Below are 21,987 nucleotides of genomic sequence, written 5' to 3'. Positions count from 1 at the left end.
TTAGGCAGTATCAGGCAATGTCCTTCACTCCCACCCCCCACCCCAGACTTCTCTCTCTGATGTATTAAGCAAAGGAACCTTCCCTCCCTCCCTCCCTCCCTCCCTTCCTTTTGGCTGCCATGGAAACCTGGGGAGGGGGAGTTAGAAATATATAGGGTAACTCGCTTTAAACTCGCTTGCTTCTATTTTTAACCGCACCAGAGGAAGGAGAAGGTGGGTGGGTGGGATGGCAGGTTTTTGCCAGCCTGGTTGGGGAAAGAGACAGGTTCCGTTGGTGTGAACGTCCCAGGGGAAGCGCAGAAATCTACATTTCCCAGACTTTGATGAGAAAAACAGAAGCTTTTAAACCAAACAGAAATAACAGGAAAGCTGGTTTTCCCCTGATCCCATTCCCCTTCTTGCTGGAAGGACTGACCCAAAGAGAACTGAGCACCCTTTGTTAGAGCTTAGGCTGGCTGCACAGAATACATTGCAGCTCAACAAATCATGGTTTGTTTGTCTTCTGCAAGCCACCCTGCCCAGCCCAGAGCCCTGAAAGCCACCAAACCGCTACCACGTTGGACTCATTTTTTAGTGAGAAGTTTCAGGGAGAAATTTCATTCTCCATTCTCTGCCTCTGGCACAGTCCTGGGGCTGAGACGAGAGTTTTCCCCAGCTCACCACTCGAACCGAAGCTCCTCCAAGGCTTTATTTGCTGAAAAGGGGAGATCCGGGCAGGGAAAGTGTTGGAGCCGAACCCCCAAAGGGTTCCATGTGGAGAGGAGATCACAGAGCCCTCCGAGAAAGCAGCTGTCAGACACTGTAGAGAAACAACAGTGACAAGAGATGCTGGGGAACAACAGATGGTCTTGGAAATGAAGGGAAAAGAGGGGGCTCCTTAACGCCCCCACTCCTTCTCCTTCTCCTTCTCCTTCTTGCTTCACTGGTGTTGGCGAAGCTACGGGTGACACTGAGCATCCTAAATCCATCAGGTCCTCTCACAGCAACAGCTGCCAAGACGATGGTGTTATTTTGGTGGTTGGTCAGCCAGTTGGCCAGATGCTTAGACTGGATTTTTGTCCTCCTAATCAGTGCTTTCCCTAGCTATTTCTATTCATATTATTTGAATTGTGGGGTCCTTGGTGTCCTCTGAGCTTAGTTGTTTTCCTGCAGACGTTTCATTACCCAACTAGTAAACATCATCAGTGTTGGAATCACCACTTAGTACTGGTGATGTTGCCTAGTTGGGTAATAAAGCCTCTGCCAAGAAAACAACCAGGCTCAGAGGGCTTCAAGAACCCCACAGTTCAACCCTGACCTGCAACAATTCTCTTCTACTGGTCCTGTTATATGACTTGGTCGTCCATTGAGCACAACTGATGGGCCTTTAAAAGTCTGCAGGCTTGATCTTTAGTTCTCTATCCAGCTACTACTAACCACAACACCTTCCAGGTATGCTTGTATCCGTTCCTTCCAATAAGGGTGAATGACAACCTGTTTCTAAAAAAACAGAACAAGGGCACCCAGACTCCAAACCACAAAAGCTTCCTCTTCTCTTATTTCACCTCATTTATGGAAAGAATATTTCTTTTTTCTTTCTGGTTTTTTATTATACGCATTCATAGCTTACGTCTTAATGATGTATTCCCCAGCTAATTTGAGCTTCGTCTTAATTTGATCAGACCCCGGGAACTAAATCAGTTCTGCATTTCAAGCATCTTGAGATGAGGATTATTGGATAAATGCAGGGCTGCAATGAAAAGCTTTCTTCTCAATTAGAGAGATCGGTGGACAAACAAAACTCTTGAGATGCAAGGTGAGGGTGCCAATGCGGTTCCTTCTCTAGGAACTGCTCTCTATTTTATTAGCCAATTCAGATGATCCTCGGTGCCCTCTCTGCTTCTCCCAATCCCACTCAATCCCAGAACATTCCTCTCCCGTTGCTGTTTTGCTAGATAACACTCTCATCTTTTTATCTGAAAGGCACTCAAAATAAGGAAGCTAAACAAGCAAAAAATATATATTGGAAGAGATGATAGACTGAAGGAAAAACTGGAGAGTCATTTCAAAGACGAAAGCATCCGTGGGTAAAACAAAAGCAAATTATGTTGTAAATTTTCTTTTTTTTTAAAAGCATAATAGGAAAAAAATAATGTGCCTTTATTTCTGAAGAGATGCATTTGTTTCTGGCTGAATGCTAGAGAGAAACTCATTGCAGAGCTGGGAACAGCAAGGGGGGCCACTCCATGGTCTTTATAACCAATGGCAATTGCGGGGAAAAAGGCAATTTATGATGGCATAAAAGTTCTACAAAACTTCCTGCAATAAACGGCATGATCCTTCCACAAAGCTGCCATTATATCCTGGAGGATTGGGAAGACGAAAAGACCAGGGTGACCACAGCCAAAAACCAAGTTAAGTTGCCAATTGCCAGGTGTTGTTGGCCACAGCTTCTGTCCAAGGTGCTGAAATGCCTTTTGCCAACTCTGGATCAAAAAAGAACCACTCGATTTTTCTTCTCTGGAACATCTCATTGATCAAGGTTCAATCAAGCAATTCAAAATTTTGCAATGTGTCCCTCTGTCGCCATTGGCTGAGCCTAAGCCTGATTTGTAGTCTTAAAAATCTCACTGCAATATTTTTTTCCCTGCTTTCTAATGGATAGCCAGGTGAAGGGAAACTGATCTGTTGATGCAGAACATTTCCAGTAGTTAATAAGCTGTAACTCAAGAATCTGGCAGGGCAGGTCTCCCAGCTGAGTCTAAGGATATTTTCTGCGCTGGGCATCTCATCTAGCCGGGCTGGCTTGATCCCATCTTTCGGTTTTAATTTGTAATTGATTTTATTGGGGTGTTTTTAAATTGTGGGCCGAAATCATTTAATATCTTTTTAAATTGTTTTAAATTTTGTATGCTATGTTTTACCTTGGCTGTTCACCACCCTGAGTCCTGCCGGAGAAGGGCGGTATAAAAATCAAATCAAATAAATAAAAAAAAAAATAGAATCTCATGGAAGGGACCTCAGAGGTCTTCTAGTCCAACCCCCTGCTCAAGGCAGGTTGAAGGTTTGAAACTGCCTCTCCCAACTAGAGCAGACATTTGTGGGTGTTTCACTCTGGTGGGCACAAAGTCACTGAACCACAGGCCCTCAGTTCCACGTACAAGCCAACAAACTGAGTCAGGGTACTTAGGAAAGGGAGGGGGCAGAAGCTAAAATGAAACGCCCTCTGACTGGCCAGGGACACGGAGAAGCACTAACAACCTGGAAACTGGGCCCACCACCAGAAAATCTCACGCTTTGGCAAAAGATATTTAGCAAACAGACATTTCTGCAAATGATAAACAGATCAATTATTGAATATCCTTCTCTCCATTGGAGGGATTGTAGCAGACAAATCAGAAGCAAGCACGGCTTCTGGGGTTTTATTTGTTCTTTTCCCTTAAGAAAGAAAACCCTGCGTGTTTGAAATATGTCCTGGGTCAGCCTGGCAAGTAAACGAATCGTGGAGTCTAAGCCTTTTCCCACAATTAATCCACCTGTCAATAAACGTCATTGCTTTTATTTCCCTCTCCTCCGGGAAAACAGCCAGGACAGCCAACTCCAAAGCTCTGTTCTGGTTGTGGCCAGGTAGAGAAGCTGCCTGGTCTCTTGCCAGCCATTTTCACTCTTGTGGCAATGTCAAGATCCTAACTGGTGAAGTCAAGAGAAGGTTTAGGAAGCGGCTCAGTGAATGCCAGTCTCTGCTGCCCTCTCTCGGCAGGGGACTCTCCCTGGCGGCTGCCCGGCCTGAAAATTCCCCTTGTGTCCCAATTTTGCTCTGCTTAATCCATAGATGGAGAGGGAAGCTTTGCCAACCAGCAACCGTGAGAATCCCTGAGGTTTTTCCTTCCAGTCGTCACCCGCTCCTTTGCTCTTCCGAACAGTATTTTGATTTTCCCCTCTGCAGATCCTGCAATTTCTCCTGTTCTTAATTGTTTCATTAGCTGTTTAAATATAATTTGGTACCATGAAATCATTTGCAACTACAAGCAACTATTTTTCCTATATACATTTATTTAAAAACAAAATAGAACATCTACATTCAATATGATACATGTATGCTACAAATCATATTACACACTATATGTCAATAATCAATCCTGCCAAGGGCTCTCCTTAAAATGAAATAAAAAGTAGGCGACAAAGACGCGGGTTTCATCACAAAACCGAGTCTCCCATATGAAGAAGCGCGTCTTTCTCCGCTTCCGACGTGCCATCCGCCTCCCGTGTTAGCCTTGGCAAGTCTGGGTAAATGACGTCATAAGCTTTCAGGCCAGGCTTCCGGATGTGACGAAACACTTCGCTTCTTTGCCCAAAACAAACATGGCCGCGCCGGCTTTCTGCAGCGGAAGTTGTCCTAATTCGGAGCGAGTGGCGCTCGGCAGATAAGGCCCCCCACGCCCCTCCTTTGTCTCCACCCCAGAGAAAAAGGGCAATTTGCGCCCCCAAAGTGTGGCGCACCCTCCGCTTCCCCCCTCCCGCGCCCGTCTCCTTGACAACGCACTTCCCTCTTTTTTTTTTAATCCGCGCGCCCCGCCTCCGCCTCCTCCCCATTGGCCCAAAGACGCCTTTTCCGATGGACGTGGAATTAAGCCAATCGCGTTCCTCCACGAAGACAAGCCTCTCGGGCCTTGCGTCTTCGCCTCCTCCCTCTCCCTCCCCGAAAGGAGGCGGGACACAAAGGGAGATCGACAGGCCGGAGCAGCCAATGGAAGGAGAAGAGGGGCCCGTCGGTGAAGGCGGGCCAGAAGAAGTGAGCCTTGCGGCGGCCAATCGGAGAACGGGATAATAAGGAAGGGCGTGTTGAGGGGCGGAGCCGGAAGTGAAACTTTGGTGGGGGATGGAGGAATGTGGGGCAGAGAGAGCCGGCTCTCGGTAAGGGCGGGAAGGGGGGGGGCAGAGCTGCGGGGAGGGAGGGAAGGGGGTCTCTGAGAGGAGGGGGAGAGAGGTGGGGGGGAGAAAAGGAATATGGGGGGAAGAACTGGGGAGGGGTCAGACTGGGGGGAGAGGAAGGGGGAGGGGCAGGTGGGGCATCCTGGGAAAGGGGGGAGGGGAGGTCAGGCGGGTGGGGGGGCAGGGCGGCCTCTGCTGCCAGAGCCTGGTTAGTGGTGGCTTCTCCAGCCAAGACCCGGCTCTCATGGGTTGTGTGAAGAGGGCCAGGAGAATCGCTTGGGGGACACCTTGCTAATTCCCCCCCCCCTTTCTTTCCTTTCCTTCCTTCCTTCCTTCCTTCCTTCCTTCCTTCCTTCCTTCCTTCCTTCCGCAGGTGAGACCCTCCAGAAGGACGATGCGACGCCCGCGGCTCCTGGCGCCCAGATGAAGCTGGTCTCTATGGCAGCCGGAGTGACGGCGGTGGAGCCGGAGCTGAAATGGGTCTCCCTCTGGCTCCGGGCCCGTTGGGCTGCGGTGCTGGCGGCGGTGCTGGCGGCCCTCCTGGTGGTGCTGCTTCCGGTGCTGCTGGTGGAGGGGCAGTGCCAGGCGGCCCTGAAGGGCTGGGCCTTCCTCAGGAGCAAGCTGGGGCTGGGCTACGTGAGCATCGCCACCTACACGGGGCAGACCACCGAGCTCAGCGTGACCTCCGGCGGGTTGGAGCTGATGGTGCTGAAGCCCAAAGTCTCCACAGGTCTGTCCCTGGAGTCTCGCACTCCGGTTTGCTCTCTCAAAGGACACCAATCGAGGAGAATTGTGGGTTGAAATGTGGGGTCCTTGGTGATGGTGTTACTCCCACTGATGAAGTTACCTAGCTGGGTTTTGAAAGGTCTGCAAGAAAACAGTCAAGCTCAGGAGCACCAAGGACCCCTCATCTCTAAAGATGACCTTCAGTTTTACTTCTGGGGTGGCCCACAAGGCTTCCCTGTGTTGTTTCTGACATCTGGAGTTCCTTTGTTTCGGGGGTGGGTTGTGTGGTGCCTTGTAGCTTGTAAGTAAACAAACTCACTACCTCTCCCTCCTGTTATCTCTGTGCTGACGTGTTGGGACTTCAGATCCCAGAGTTCTGACTGAGACTGTTAGGAGCTCCTTCTAAATGCATGCAGAGGCATTCAGTGGAGGAAGTTGAGCCTAACCAGAGACCACCCCTTATTTTTCATGTTTAGGCTGCATTTTGAGAAGTAGTTTCCTTTAGTTGTCCCTGAATTTCTTAGCCAGCTGATTTCAAACTTACCTTAACTTTGGGTTTGTGAAGGTGCCCCAAGAAGCTGCAGGGAAGAATCCATAGGCGCTTCAGTACAAAGCACAAAATAACCCAAAGCCAACCGAAACAGCATGAAGTTCAGTATCAAGCTGAGGTTAGGTTGAGAGGTCTAACAGTGGAGGGTAGAAATGCATTTCTTCTACATCAGGGGTGTCCCAGCATTGCTGGCTGAGGAATTCTGGGAGTTGAAGTCCACAGGTCTTAAGGTTGCCAAGTTGGACACCCCTGATCTAGATGCCTGTGCAAAACACACGGCTCCTAACGGTGGTTGCTTCGTTTCAGAGGTCAGATTAGAAGCCAAAGCGGCGTTACATCAGGCGTTGGAGATGAAAAGACAAGGGAAGCGTGAGAAAGCTCAAAAGCTCTTCCTGCACGCCCTCAAGATGGACCCCGACTACGTGGATGCCTTGACTGAGTTCGGCCTCTTCTCCGAGGAGGAGAAGGACATCATACAGGCCGACTATCTGTACTCGAAAGCCTTGACCATCTCCCCACACAACAAGAAGGCTCTGGTCAGCCGGGACCGGACGTTGCCTCTTGTGGAAGAAATCGACCAGAGGTTCTTCAGCATCATCGACAGCAAAGTCCAGAAGGTCCTGTCCATCCCCAAAGGCAACTCTGCCCTGCGGAGGGTGATGGAGGAGTCCTACTATCACCACATCTACCACACGGTGGCCATCGAGGGCAACACTCTGACGCTCGCCGAGATCCGGCACATCATCGAGACCCGATACGCCGTTCCCGGGAAAAGCCTGGAGGAGCAGAACGAGGTCATTGGCATGCACGCCGCCATGAAGTACGTCAACACCACCCTTTTGTCTCGGATAGGGTCCGTCACCCTGCCCGACGTCCTGGAGATCCACCGGAGAGTCCTGGGCTACGTGGACCCCATCGAAGCTGGCCGGTTTAGGACTACCCAGGTGTTTGTCGGCCACCACGTCCCGCCCCATCCTCGCGACGTGGAGAAGCAGATGCTGGAGTTCGTGCAGTGGATCAACTCCGAGGACGCCATGGGTCTGCACCCCGTCGAGTTTGCCGCCCTGGCCCACTACAAGCTGGTGTACATTCACCCGTTTGTGGACGGCAACGGGAGGACATCCCGGCTCCTGATGAACCTGATCCTCATGCAGGCCGGCTACCCACCCATCACCATCCGGAAGGAGCAGCGGGCCGAGTACTACCATGCCTTGGAGGTGGCCAACGAAGGGGATGTCCGGCCCTTCATCCGCCTGATTGCCAAATGCACAGAGACCACCCTTGACATGCTGCTCTTTGCGACCACGGAGCATTCCGTGGGCCTCCCCGAAGCACAGGACGGGGGCGGCAGCTGCAGCGCAGGCTGCAAACAGACCATCTCTCTCAAAACTCGGACCTGAACGCTGGGAGCAAAGGGCGCCCCCTGTGGGAGGAGAGCTGGAAAAGCACTTTCTGTAAAACATTTCATTTATTTATGTCTTTAAGTTAAATCATTTAATGCAGTGGCCTCTCCGTATTTATTACCCCCAATAGGCCCCAAGTAACTTGTCTAATGTTATTGCAAAAGGGAAGAGGCCAGTCTCTAACGCCACAGAGCTGCTTCTCTGGCTGGTTAAGCGTCCAGGAGGACTGCTGCAGCTGGAAAAACCCAACCCAGGGTCAGCTTTCTGGCTAAAGATGGTCAGACATGGAAAATGCCGCTGTTACTTTACCCAGCCGAGCCCGGCTGAGGAGTTCATCAGTGTCCTTAGCAAACTGATGCAGTTTTGGTATTGTTCAGTTTGCTAACGCACGGGGAGGGCCCAAACTCCCACCCGTTGAGGGAAGGGGGAAGGAAGCTTGTGTGAAGCCCACAAAGCTGCCATTTCACCTGCCCCCCGTTTGGGTTTATGGCAGTTTCACTGGCATAAAACCGGACCAAGCTTCCTGCCTGCCAGTGCCTTCGTAGGGACTTGTATTTGTACTGAATTGTGCCTTAGCTCTTTTCCCCAACCCCCTTTCCAGCAGAACCACTCCAGGAGGAGGTCTAACCTAGAGAAGCCTGTGGACTCCGTGGGCTTTGAATTGGGATCCTTTAAAAAACCCACATTTGCTCTGGTGTGATATTGCCTGTGGAAAAAAACCAATCCAGCCTCAAATACTAAAGGTCGAAGGGCTTCTTAAACTCCTCCTCTGATAGCACTTTACTTTTATTGTACTTGGAACATGCCAACGTTGTTGCCTGAGGTTTCAAAGGAGAAAAGGTTGAGGTGGGGGGGTTCTTTTTGCTAAGCTGCGAACTCGGCATCCCCACGCGCAACCGGTGCCCCTGAATGAATCCCTGTTTCTCTTCGGCTCACCTTCTTGGCTCACCCTCTTGCCATCTTGGTTGCCCCTGGGAAGAACCCACACGCCTTGGGACAGGCGTGATCCAATCTTAAATCAGCCCAGACTTCAGGGGGGGACTGGCTGCCCTTCTTAAGTCTACTTCTAAGGCAAGCCGAGCAGGTACAACCACAACGCAGTGTGTGAAATAGGAGCAGCGCCTAACAAAAGTGCTTTTGCAAAGTCTGTGCATATTTGGTTGGTTGCAATAAAGAGATTTCCCGACTCTCTCTCTTTTTTTAAAAAAAATAAGATAAAGAGGACTGCATCTTCTCCCTCACAGCTCCCAGGCACACAAAATTAGTGCCGTCCTACAGGCACCCAGAAAGAGTTTACTCAAAATGAGACGGGCAGCCTGAAGCGCTGGAATTTCATGGGTGGTATTGTTTAGATGGCAAGTAAGGGAGCAGAATTGTCTACTGCTGCAAGAGTTGCTTTTGAGAGCATGCCCACCCTGCTTCCTACCCCTTGTTGGCAGCAACCCTCAGCATGCTTGCCTAATGCAGCCGTGACTCGGGGATTGTCCCTTAACCCAGATGCTGAGGCAGGAACAATGCAAGCAGGAAAGCCAGCAGCCCAGGTTAGCCCCTTCGGGTATCATCCAGGGCCTGCCTATCTACAAAACAGGGTCACTGGATTTGAAGTCCAACAAATTGGAGGAGCCCAGGGTGAGGGAGCCCCCCCCCCAAGAATGTGTTTAAAGGTTCAAAATGCAATTTTTTAAAAAAAAGAACACCCTAGTATCTTCTCTCCGTTTCTGCAAATGGCACACACCCCTCCCCCCCCTCCGATTCATCAGGTCAAATAAGCAGCCACGCTCTCTCAACTTGCAAGAACAACTTTAATGAACCCAGAGGAAGAAAGCTGCAGGCTCACGCTTCACATTGTATACAAATTTTTTCTTAAAAAAAAAAAAACCAAAACATTGCAAGCCAAACATCTCAAGAACCAAAACGGGCCTGGCTAGAGACCCTTACAGGAACCAGGCAAACGGAAAGATGGAAGCTGAGCAGAGGGTCTCCGTCCCTCTGGTGCCGGGTCAGCAAAAGCTCAAAAGTAGCCGGCATGGGCTGGTCACATCCCCAGAGATAGAAAAAACAGACTCTTAACTTTGAGCAAAGAGGTCAGTAGAAACGCCGACCTTTGTCTATCCCAATACTAAAATAGGCCATTATGGTGAAGTTTCTCCCATCTGCTACTTATACTCCTTTTGCACATGAGAAGGCGCTGGGCTCGTCCGGGGCTTATTTTGCACGCAATGGAGGCAGCGTCGCAAAGCTGCCCGACTTAGCTCAGCGCCTGCGGTGGGATTTGTATAAACCAGATCGAGACTCAATTCACATTAAACTCTTCATTTGGAGAACAGCTGAAAAAAACCCAACTCTTAAAACATACTGTGTTCGGCCTCAAAAGTGAGCGCTCGTCACATAAACCCCCAATATGAGGGAGCATTTAAAGCCATTTTCAACAAATTCCTCACGCGTACCCCCAACTCAATAACTTTGCCCTGTGGTACTTCAAGGGGGCGGGGAATTGACACCTCCCTGTTCAGGCGTTTGGCGGACGTAAAAGTCCAAATTGGAATCGGAGGGGAGCCATGATGAGCCGCAGCGGCTGCTACAGGGAAGGACCAGCCGATAACTTCCATGGGGCCCTCGGCAGCCCCCTGGCTTTGCTGGTCAAGGGCAGCGGCTCACTTATTCAGGAGCAGCTTGGCAAAGTCCGCGTTGGACATCTTGGGCCTTTCCGCAGACGGGGAGGGCGTGGCGGGCGGGTTCTGCACCGTGCCGTTCTCTGCCTTACTTGCTGGGTTGTTGTGACGCTGCAAGGCACGAGGGACCATCGCCAGCTGGGTTCTCCTCTTGCGACGGCTGCGGAAGGAGCAGATTTAGGGCAGTTACAAAATGTGCGTAGAAGATAGAGGTCTCCACACTATTGAGTGATGAAACCCAGGCAGCCACAACCCCCGTTTCTCAAAACAATCCTAGTTTTAAAACTCCCTGAGCTGCCAGGTGCTTGCTTTTGAGTGATCCATATCCGGCCTTGTTAATTTCTCAGTTTCCAAAGACACGTTTCTGCCTTACGATGGTCGTGTGCCACATAATTCTCTTTTTAAAAAATCTAGCTGATGTTGTAAATAACTTTAAAAACTTAATGCATAAAATAAAAACTCAACTGATTTCCCAGCAACCTTAGGTTAAATAAATATCCTTTGCTTAAATAAGGTTCAAGAAAACCCTTTTTCATTCTGGAGTTCTGGGTTCAAAACACTCACGTGCGAGAAGGCTGCCGGAGGTTCAGATCCTGACTTTGGGATTCCGGCTTCTCGGGAAATCTTCGAGACGGAGGGTTGCTGATGGCAACTTTAATGACGTGGCCCTTAATGGTCAGCCCGTCCATTTTCAGAAGCGCCTGGGAGGCCTGCGCCTCGTTCTCAAACTCCACATAGGCCAAGCCCTAAGAGGAAAAACACAGAGAGACTATAAACACTCCGGATTCCTCCTTTTCCAAACGCAGCTCTCCAACGTCGGATCTTAGCAAGACCAGTGCTCCACCCTGGGTAAGCAGAGCAGGGCAGCCCCCCAAAAGCACACCTTGGGTTTGCCCGCTCGGTTGGTGACCATCCGGATATCCTTCACCTTCCCATGGGCTTTGCAGACCTTTTGCAGTTCCTCTTTTGTGCATGAAAACGGGAGGCCGGAGATGAACAGCTTGTGCTTCTCCAGAGCGGTGCTGTACTTGAACACCTGCAGGGGGGCCAAGAACACCAAGGAAGAAAACTCAAGCACAGGCCTGAAATGTGTGTGTTTTGTGTGTGTGTGTGTGTGTGTTTAGGGACGAGTTCTATATTCACAGCCTGGTGTTTCTTTTAACCAATGCAAAGTTTCCCGCTTCCCATGTGGGGCTCAAGCTTCTCACCTTCAGCCTTGTTTCTAAAGCAGAGGTCCCCAAACTTGGCAACTTTTAAGACTGGTGGACTTTTAATTCCCAGAATTCCCTAGTCAGCAACGCAAAGGGATGCTTCCCCAGCTGCTGTATGGGGAATCCTGGGAGTTGAAGTCCACGAGTCTTAAAGTGGCCTCATTTGGAGACCCCTCAGGTCTAAAGGGAAATCCCACATCTGTTTCATGTACACAAAGACAGCCTTACAACCAGAGCGGCCCTGCAAAAACTCTCTGGCTTGCTGCTTCTGCGTAATTCAGGAGCCGGTGCCTCCTGACCCTGCCCCCACCCCCACCTCTACCCCCCGCAAGCTCCCATGAGTGACGGCAGGAGGGGCACCTTGAAATCCGGATTCTTGCTTTTATCCACATATGGAGACACAAACATGGGCCTGCCCTCCACGACGGTCCGGTCCAGTTCGAAGGCCTGCAGAGTTGACCTCTCGTCCTTGAACTCCACGTAACAGTAGCCACGAAACGTCCCTTTGTTACTGTAGATGGAGCGGACTTCGGCCACTTCCCCACAGCTGGCAAAAAGGCTGTGGAGTCTGGCCTCCGGCACGGCCATGTTGTAGGAGAGGTTGCTGACAAAGACGGTGCGGCCCTCTTTCTTGCTGTCGTGAAGGACTTTGGGGGTGTCTTTCCACTTGGCAGCTGCTCCCTCCTCCTTTGGCTTGTGGTCGGCCTTCCTTCCAAAGAGGCCCAGCTCGATCTCCAGCTCCGTGTTCATCTCCAACTCCAACTCGCGCAACTCTTCCAGATCCTCTTCGTCCAGTATAGGCCCCCTGCTCTCCTTCAGCCTCTTGACAAGCAGTGAGGCTGCTGAGGGGAAGAGGAAGGGATTCAGAGGTTGCTAAGGACCTGCCGGGGCCCCCCATGGCTCAGAGGTTAATGACACGGAGCTTGCCAGCTGACAGCCCATCTTCGAGACCCGAGCGCTGTGCAACAGGCTGAGCTCCCGTTATTTCCCCAGCACCTAGCCGTCTGAAAGCACATCTACGCCAGCAAATAGGTAGCACACTTCAGAGGGAAGGTAACAGTGTTCTGTGCGCCTTTGGCATAGAGTCACATTGGTTACCTGGCCACAGAAATGTCTTTGGACAATGCTGGCTCTCCCAACATTGCCCCTACAAGTTGGACACCTGCTTTGTGGCCACAGAGGAAGCGCAAGCAAAGGACGCTTCCTCGACTGAGGTGCTCCACCTCCCAGCCATCGATCCATGAGCGCAACAGAAGCCCTGGGAGGCGACCTCTGCCTGTACCCAACCCTTTCCCAGGCATTTTAGGCGTGAGGACTCTCTCCTGGCCAGGCTGCTTCTGCGCCCACGAAGATGAACCTGGGAACTTGAGGCATTCTGACACGATGGCTTAGGAGACCTGCCTTATGCTATCTGTGCCGTGTGTTTTGCCAAAAGGCCAGGTCAGACCAAGCTAGGATTCTCCCCTCCGCCCAATTCCAGCTTCCTTGTCACCCGGAAGAATCCCGTGGGGGTCAAGCACCCAAACCCCGAAGCAGAGCACACGACCAAAGCCATGCTACCTTCCTCCTCCTCCTCCCACTCGCCATCGCCGCCTGCCTTCCGCTTGACTCCGGTATTGGGCTTCTGGGACTTTTTGAGGGCTTTCTTTCTCGCCTGGGCTTGCTTGCGCTGCTCTGCTCTCTCTTCCTCCTGCTTCGCCAGGGCAGCTTCCTTTGCCACCGCCTAACAGGACAAACGGCCTCATGAGCAGCAGCTCCAATCTGGGCCTTTCTCTCCCCGCAGGCGACAGGGGGGCCCGTTCAGAGGCTTCACTTTGGAGCAATGCAGGAAGGGAACGCGGTGGGAGGGGGGGGGTCTTTGGGGGCCGTGCCAATCATCCACAAGGGCAAGAGAATTGAGAGTGGACCCCTCCCCCCAGTCCCTCCAAAGGGGGCTAAAAGCCGCTGTTCTCATCCACCGCGCCCGTGACTCTGAAGCAGCAAAGCACCCCCATCATTGCCAAGCTTTATCCCCGTCTTTGTGCTCGTAACTACAGGAGACTTTCCAAGAGCAGGTAAGACACTCAAACAGAGCGCCCTGCCCCACTTTTACTTCCAAGAGGAGAGTTTATCTGTTTTTTTTAAAAAAAACCCAAACCCAACCCTTCACCTTCGCTCTCTGCTCTTTCACTCGAGCTAACCGGGTTTCTGTCCTCTGAACCGCTGTGTCCCAGTCTTCTAAAGTGCCTGCGAGAGGACAGGAAAGGAGGCTGCGTCTCTTCCCCCTTCTCCAACGTTTCCCAATATCAACCCGAGCAGGAAGTGGGGGCTGCTCACCTTCAATTCTCTCCAGCGTGAGCAGCACCTCACAGACGTGTTCTGGGTAGTCCTGGGTGCACTGCACGGCCCGGTACAAAGCCTTCCTGCAATGAAGGGCATCCCCATGTGCCCTGCAGCCAGACAGGAGAGAGAGGAGCGGGACAGAGATGCAGTCATCAACACCCAAGGAGACACAGCTGGGCCAAACCTTGGAACTTCCCCTCCCCCCCCCCCAGAAAGGAAAGCTGGGGAGGCCCTGGTGGAGAAACAGCAGGTGTGCAGCACCCCTCCACCCCCCCCCCCACCCTCAGGTTAGAGCTCCTTCCTCCCAGCTGGGCACACAGCAAGCAAAACTTCGCATTCATCGTTTGGGAGTGAACAATGAATTCTTTCTGGGCTGCCTGGTTGTGTAGGTGAAGGATCAATGCCTCCTCTTCCAGACCTCAAAGGGGTGGGAGGGTTATCCCTACGTCAGCCCCACGCAAGCCCTGACTAAGCTCTCTTTTCCAGTCATCTCCCAGCACATTGGAGCATGGTGGCTCCCGAGGTAAGGACGCTGGGTCAGAGGTCAGCAAAGCCCACGCTTGAGACCCAAGTGCTGCTGCGTGGCGGGGTGAACCCCTGTCCTTCGCTCCAGCTCCTTGACAAGGACATGAAAGAAGCCCCATCCAGGCATCCCCCGGGCAACGGTGATGTCACCGGCTCATCCTCTCAACCTGGAAGACTTAAATGGTGCCTCTGAGCCAAACAGGATGGGGCCTCCAAGCTCCCATTCCTGACAAGCCCTGGAGCACAGCAAGTACAGAGCCCTGGTCACGTGTGCCTCATTGGTGGGCCGACAGGAAGAGACTCCCTCTTACCGCTCCAGGTTGTAATACTCCAACCACATGTTGGCATATTTTGCGTTCCCTTTGACCATGATGAAGTCCCAGAGTTCTCGCGCTTTCTGCATGTTGTTGCACCAGCGAGCCTAGGGAGGGGGACGGCCCCTATTAATATCATCTGAAAATATCCATAGGTAACCAATCTCACCCCCCACCCACCCACCCAGAGGTGAGCAAATAAAAGCAAACAACAGAGTGAGTTAAGGTCACCTCAATCCTGGCCCAGGCCTGCATGAGAGTACAGGAAGGGTCTCCGCTCTCACTAAACCCTGCAGTCAAACAGAATTAAGCCATTATTATTATTTCTGATCGGAACGCCAATACCCGCAGCAGAAAGACATTGTTTTCTAAGTAAGAGGCAACCTACGTTCTTCGACGTCTTGCTTTAAATATTTGAGGGCACGAGCAAAGGCCGACCGAAGCTCTTCCAGCTCCTTACTTGAGTCTGAAAAACAGCACGGAGAGAGCATGGCCATTCAGAAGGCACCCCTGGAGTACTAGCTTTCTAGAAGCAAGGTGCGTTTTCTCCAACGGGGGAGCGTTCAGGCCATGTCGCCCTGGGGCAAAAACGACTCCTTGCTGGGATCTGGAAGAATGAAGCCCAAACCAGGGAGTGGTTGCGATTAGCATCTTCCCCCACCGATAATCACCTTGGGTAAAGTCAACTCTTCTCCGAAGGTAATCCAGGTACGCCTGCCAGATTTCCACGTAATCGGTAGCCTGAGTGAAGCTGGCGTTCAAAGCCTTTTCGAAGGTTTCTAATACAGGGGGGAGGAGGGGGAGAGGAAATAAGGGCGAACACAGCTTCAGCAGCCTAAGTTCTTCCCTCGCCCCAGCCTTGAACTCTCAGCCTGAGCCAGGGACACAGCCGACACCCTCTCCCTTCCCGGCACAGGGCCTGGGGAGCAGGCAGAGATGCTCCGGGTTTAAAAAAATAAAGAAATAAAACCAGCCAACGTCTTCCGACAAAGCCTACAGCTTGAAAAAAACCATGCAATCAGGACTGGGGCGTTGTGTGGCTTCCAAGGCTGTGAAGCTCCCACCACAGAAGCCTTTCGTAGCCCTCACAGTTCTCCTGATCCTACCTGAGATCACCTGATGTTCAACGTGGTGTCTCTCCATGGCCATCAGGTACTGGTTCCACAGTTTGACGGTCCAAGGGCAATTCCTGACCGCTCGCTCGTGAGCGGAAAGCACCAGCTCCTTCACCTTCAGCTGCCTGTCCTACAAAAGGAAGCATGTTTAAAGCTGGTTTAAAGCCGGGCTAATTGTGGTTAACGCAGAAGGGGGCGTTTGGTGCTGCAGTGCTCCAGGCAGAAGGGGGGGAGGGCAGAATCCCTGCTCAGAGACACCTTGAGCACTTCACAGAGAAAGGATATCTGAAAGGGGGGAGGGGCCTTCTATTGAAATCTCAGAAGCCACAGAAAAGGCCAAAGACTACATTGAGTGGACAGTTATCCCTCTGCAGAGCTAGCAATATCAAATAATCAGCGATAAAGCATTTCTGCAGATGTTACTCCATGTACCCCCATAGATCCAACTTTCCTGAAGTCCTTTTAACAAGACCTAGTTAGCCCAAACAACTGACCAAACCCAGGAAAGCTCTTTCACAGGAGGACGTGAGGCTGGAGGGAGCTTCCTGATGGGAGGCGCTTACCAAGTACTGAGTGTAGCGAGCCCAGAGGTCCGGCACTAGGCAGTTCTCATCCAGGGCACGCTCATAGATCAGCTGAATGCGAGCTGGATCCCCCACCTTCATTTCGAAGTCGATGTAAGCTTGATATTCGGCCAGCTTTGGGATTTCAGCTACCAGCTGGAACAAGAAGAGAGGAAGGAAGCTCTTTAGGGAAAGTAGAACAGGGAAAAGAAACCATTAGGAAAGCAAAAAAAAAAAAAAGGTTGTATTGCATTGCTCAGCGTAGAACTCAATTTTAAACAAAAAAAAGGGGGGGAGGGGGAGGGGGACAATCCCAGAAAGTTCTGAAAAAGAATACCATTTAGATACAACCAATTTGACACAGACTTAAAAGCAATTTTGTTCCTCCTTCCCTGACAAGCTTGACAACGACTTCCAGAGTTTTCCCAGTGTCCCCTATAAAAAGACCCATTCTAAAAATACCTTCCAAAGGGAAGTTGGAAGCCCAGCACAAGAACCGAGAAAAGATGCTGTTATTTGGAAGGAAGGCCTTAACGGAGGATGGGCGACACGGCCCTGGGGAAGCTTACGGATTGCGAGGGGAGCCATTTACCAGGGCCTCTTCGTAAGGCTTGTATTTCTGCAACTCCTTCAAAGCCTTTGCATAGTTTTGCAGTGCTGCCTCTGGGATCGGCTCCTCAGTCCAGTTTTCATATTCCAAAAATGCCGATTCCATATCTTCAGAAAGAGAGACAAGCCTGTGTCAGCAAGGAAGGGGAACATGGACTCCCAAGCCCTTCCCTCGCGGTAAGCCCCCCTGCGGCTACTTTGGCTTTTGGTGCCCCGTGCAAAACTCAGCCACCGATTCCTTCTGGAGTTGAGGAACAAGAAGCTAAAGGATTTCGGCTAAAAAAAAAGCTTAGCTAAATGGTCAGCAATTTTTTTAAAAAATATGTCTAGCAAATGTTGGAAATGTAATCAAAAGACGGGCACATTTTTATCATATGTGGTGGACTTGTGTTAAAAGCAAAAAAAAAAGTAGGGCAAAAATACACAGCTGGCTAGAAAAGGTAATAGGGAAACATGTAGATTTTAAATCCGAACTGGTTTTATTGGTGATATCAGAAAAATTTGATAAGAAAAGTATGTATTTAATATTACATGTCTTAACAGCAGCGAGGATTATCTTCACACAATATTGGAAAAATGAAGAAACAACGCAAGACGAAGATACTAGATTGTGCAGAAATGGATAGACTTACATTGAAAATGAACAGAAAAAAGACACAGAATATCATCAAACATGGAACTTATTTTACCAGTGGTTGGAAAAAAGGGGTGGCGATTAAGAATAGAATCTGTATTGCTAAGCAAATTAAATACCCAGACAACACAATGTCTATTAAGCACTAAGAAATGCAATTAACAGAAAATTTATTAATTTTTTTTTTTTAAAAAAAGACGAAGGATTGGGGGGCAGGCCTTGGGTTGAGAGGCAAGTGATAAACGATCCTTTGCAGCTGATCCTTACCTATCAAGGGAACCCCCAGCTGCCGACGATAGAGCGAGTGGATCTTCTCAAGTTGCGCCTTGATGTTCTGCTGCTGCTCAGGGGTTGGGACGCTGCCCGGTGCTGGCTGCCAGAGGAGGAACAAAGCACATGGATCAGAAGAGGAGCAGAGTGCCAAACGCAGCTAAAAGATGCACGTGCGTGAATAATTAAAAAAAAAGACCCCTCTCAATCCTGGATCAGGAACGGGCACTGCTGAGAGAGCCCTTGCCATTCCAGATGCTCAGGGACGGAGATCTCATCAAAACGAGCTCTGGTGGAGCACTGGTTAAAGCATGGTACTGCAGGCGAAACTCTGCCTACAGCCCGGAGTTTGATCCTGATGGGGCTCAAGGCTGACTCAGCCGTCCATCCTCCCAAGGTTGGTAAAATGAGGACCCGGATTTGTTGGAGCTTGCAACATGCAAATAATGTTTCAAGGTGGTAAACCACCCAGAGGGCGCTGGAGAACAATATGGGATGGCATAAAAGCCTACACGCTAAAATGCCACTGCTATCTTTTGCCTGACACTTCCTACAAAACACGGACGCTCTCTGGGAAATCATCACCTGACCAAACTTCAGGCAGCGGAGTGTGGCATGCCAGGGCTTACCTGCATTGTCGCCAATATGGCATTTTCAAATTCCCGGTAGGTCTCCCAAATAGCAGCTCCCTTGGTTACATGGAGGCCGACCGCGATGAGCGCCCGTTCCAGGATTGCGCGAACTCTCGCGATCCCTCCTTCCTGGCCAATGCCCCCAATGGAGTACTGGGCGTACTCCAGCCAGATTCCAGGACCTAGAATCCAATCACAGAAGGAGGGTGGGAATCACTTTTGGGGAAAGAAGCTGAAGTTAACTCTGAATTTTTCATTTCCTCCAACAGAGTAAGTTCTTTGGAGAACCTGTTACACCTTGAAATTATCTATTTTGGTGCTGTTTATCTGTTTGTTTGCGTGTGCCTGAAAGAATATCCGTTTAAAAGTAAACTTACAGATGTAGTCTTTCACAGCTCTCTCAAAAAGTTCGTAAATCTTCTCCCGCTCTGAGTCTTCTTTAGCCTGCGGAATCTCATCCTTCAGCCAGTCTAGCCACAGCTCTGTGAACATGAGACGAAGCCAAAGTGGGTTAGAATGTACCACAGTTGAATCTGGAAAAAGATATTGCTAAATAACATATTACTAAGGCAGGGTCAAATATATATGTAATTTTAGTTAAAATTACTCGTGATTATTAGTAGAATGAATGTATGTATGTATGTGCATATACCCTGTTTCCCCCAAAATAAGACATCCCCTGATAATAAGCCCAATCGGGCTTTTGAGTGCATGTCAATAAGGCCAAGCACTTATTTCAGGGTTCAAAAAAATATAAGACAGGGTCTTATTTTTGGGGAAACACGGTATGTTCTACTAAATTCAACAGGGTTTACATCTGAACAGATGTTCACACAGCTACATTCTACTTACATCTCAAGAAACCAAAATCTTCTCTGAAACAAATTTAACCTAAATAATTCTCTAAAGTAAATGCTCTGGAGTTTTGCTTGGTTTCCATCATGATGGCGCCAAACATCTGGCGGCAATTAAGTGGTGCCACAAGTAAATCACTAGTAATTTTAACTAAAATTACAGCAAAGCTGCCATTTTTAATAAAATCCAGAAAACAGAAGATAAAACGGGTGACATAATTAAGAAACCTCAGCCTTCATTTAGAAGCCCCACAAATATTTGCCAGGAAAGCTTCTACTCTCTGGGGGTTTGGCGGTTGAGCCAATCTTGAATATTGCTCCCCCCTTCAAACTGCCAAATTTTTCCCCCCACGGCCCTGCTGCCGTCTGATCTGGGGGAATGAGGAAAGACCATATTTGTTTAAAAAACAGCAGCATGTGCCCATTTAACAGGATCCACAGCAGTACAAATTGCTGTACATTTTCACCTTGGAATGCTATCCCTAGGTGCTATCAAGTGCTATCTGATGCTATCAAAACTGGACTGGTGTGAATTCAAGTCTCAACACAAAATGAATAAGGCAGCTGCTTTTCTGCTAACGTTTTCAAGCAATTCTATCACACAGTTGGTACAGACCAAGTCTGTACAGTACAAAATTTGATTAAGTAAATGTAGTGTATCTACCCCCATCCCCAGTACGTCAGCAGGATTGTATATCCCCACTTAAAGTATTCTTGGAGTCTTTGGAGGTAGGAATACAAAGTCTGGTTATTTTCAACAGAGTCACTAAGACAAACAGAGCAGTATTTTTAAAACTCTGCCACAACATCAAGAGAGATGGGGAAATATAACCACCCAGCTGTTTATCCTTATTAAATGCTTCAACTGAAAATGCACATTAGACCCTTTCACTCCATATGCAAACTTTACCAATAACAACTCTAACAATTTCATTTATGGAGGATTTTTTTTTTTTTTTGGTGATCACTCAGTTATCCGATTTCAATTTATGTTTTACAAAATGAAATGGGGTATATCGAGATTTGAATTTCTGCAAGATCAAAAGACTTTGCCTACCTTCGGTCAGAGGAAAAATTTCGCTCATGTTCCGGCGGGCTCTGCGAAGTCTATAGGCATCCCTTTCCTGACGCAGCAGTTTTATCAGATCCAGGTGACAGTTGTAATCATAGGCATTGATGGACAGCTAAAAAAACATTGTCAAAACAGTAATTTTATTTAAAAGGTTCTACAGAAACCTAGCTAAAAGGTACTGATGAGTGCCATCCAGGGATTTTGGCAAATTTTACTTATGGAATAAACAGGCACAAAGATCATGAGGGGTTTCCAATGCAGCACATTAATTATCCTGGGTCAGGCATAATATGCCACTGCTTGGGAACGCCTCTTAATCAAGGCACCAAAGCGGATCATGAGGTACGGATTGCATTAGAGATCCCTAATCCGGTGTTAGACCCAGAAACGCCTGCAGTTTATGGACTATTTAGAGTGGAGCCAAGATGGAAAGAAATCCTTATCTAGTCTGCCTGGCTGTACTGCGACTCTCAGCGGAATCTTAAATACCTTAGGATTCCAATTCAGTCCCTGCAAGATAAGAAGGTATAAACGGAAAAGTCGCACCGACTAATGCAGAATATCATGACTAGCAAACGTTGGTAAGCTCAGCTCGGGCCTACAGAGGAGGCAGAATCTGTGACTGTTGCTCTGCCATCATCGGTGCACGGGACAGTCCTTGTAAGTCGAGGACTGTCCCGTGCAGAGCTTGTTTAGTGACCCTTCAAAAGTTACAACAGCACTGGGGGGAAAAAGTGATTTAGGGCCGCTTTTTGCACCTACAACCTTTGCAGCATCCCTTCGGTCACGGAATAAAACTTTGGACTCATGTTTATGACGGGAGGTTCACGCGATTCCCCTTTTGCGACCTTCCAACAAGGAAAAGCCCACGGGGAAAGCCCGGATTCACTTAACGACCGGGTTACTTAACTGTGGTGAATTTATACTAACTCTTCACTAAGTGGATGACGATGGCAAAGTGGGGCAAAAGCTACTTAACCACTGTCTCGTTTGGCCAGGGAAATTTCGGGCTGCCTTGGGGTCGTAAGTCGAGGACTAGGCGTATGAGAGGAGCATACGCTGCTTGGTCTCCCCATGCCCCCCCCTCTCCCCAAGCAGCAAAGCCCCCTTCCTTGGGAGAAGCCCCCTCCCCCCAAAAAGAGGCCTTCGGGACGAGGCGGGGCGGGACGGGGGCTCTGGGCGCAGAGAGGCGGCCTCCCTTCCTCTTTCCCCCCCCCCCCAATTCCAGGCGGCCCGCCGAGAGTCCCCCACCCCCACCCGGGTGTCCGTGGCCTAGCTGCCAGTAGGCCCGCCTCCTCACCTGCTCCTCCAGGCGCGCGATCTCGGCCTCCGCCCCATTGTCCTCAAAGGGGAGGTCGTCGTCGTCGTCGTCGTAGTAGACCTCTTCGTCGTCGTCGTCGTCGGGCTTGAGGTCACCGACAAGGCAGCGGTCGTCGAAGTCTCCCGCCTCCTGCAGCAGCGCGTAGGCCGCCGCGATGGCCACCGCCTCCGAGTCCTCCTCGTCCGACATCGCGCCCGGCGGCCGCCCTCGCTGCGCTCCCGCCAGGACCCCGCGCGCCCCGGGCACGTTCTCGCGCGCGCGCCGAGCCCCCGGGCTGCCCCAA

The 21,987-nt window shown here is 50.1% G+C and overlaps 2 protein-coding genes across 4 annotated transcripts; one reads left to right on the top strand and one right to left on the bottom strand.

Moving 5' to 3' along the window:
- The first annotated feature begins 4,808 nt into the window (after positions 1-4,808).
- FICD (FIC domain protein adenylyltransferase) lies at positions 4,809-8,776 on the top strand. The gene is made up of 3 exons (XM_034428886.3): positions 4,809-4,893; positions 5,285-5,641; positions 6,494-8,776. The coding sequence occupies exons 2-3, from the start codon at positions 5,335-5,337 to the stop codon at positions 7,585-7,587; spliced, it is 1,401 nt and encodes a 466-aa protein (XP_034284777.1). The 5' UTR covers positions 4,809-4,893; positions 5,285-5,334; the 3' UTR covers positions 7,588-8,776.
- A 597-nt stretch (positions 8,777-9,373) lies between these two features.
- Positions 9,374-21,938, bottom strand: SART3 (spliceosome associated factor 3, U4/U6 recycling protein). Of its 3 annotated transcripts, XM_087880095.1 has the most exons (20): positions 21,787-21,938; positions 21,684-21,756; positions 20,369-20,495; positions 18,835-18,939; positions 18,455-18,639; positions 17,823-17,928; positions 16,905-17,029; positions 16,313-16,468; positions 15,741-15,879; positions 15,306-15,413; positions 15,023-15,100; positions 14,866-14,924; positions 14,632-14,741; positions 13,790-13,902; positions 13,623-13,699; positions 13,034-13,196; positions 11,834-12,315; positions 11,146-11,298; positions 10,827-11,008; positions 9,374-10,422 (listed from the first exon to the last, which is right to left on the bottom strand). In XM_087880095.1, the coding sequence occupies exons 1-20, from the start codon at positions 21,891-21,893 to the stop codon at positions 10,245-10,247; spliced, it is 2,826 nt and encodes a 941-aa protein (XP_087736221.1). In that variant the 5' UTR covers positions 21,894-21,938; the 3' UTR covers positions 9,374-10,244. The 3 variants fall into 3 exon arrangements, with proteins under 3 accessions (XP_087736221.1, XP_060537722.2, XP_060537723.2); XM_060681739.2 differs by having other exon boundaries at positions 21,684-21,938; XM_060681740.2 differs by having other exon boundaries at positions 11,834-12,312; positions 21,684-21,938.
- Positions 21,939-21,987: the final 49 nt, after the last annotated feature.

Source organism: Pantherophis guttatus, chromosome 17 (genome assembly GCF_059756535.1).
Source record: "Pantherophis guttatus breed Tessera chromosome 17, ASM5975653v1, whole genome shotgun sequence".
NCBI lineage: Eukaryota > Metazoa > Chordata > Lepidosauria > Squamata > Colubridae > Pantherophis > Pantherophis guttatus.
Note: the sequence above shows the minus strand (reverse complement) of the source record. Positions and strands in the feature narration are given on the sequence as shown.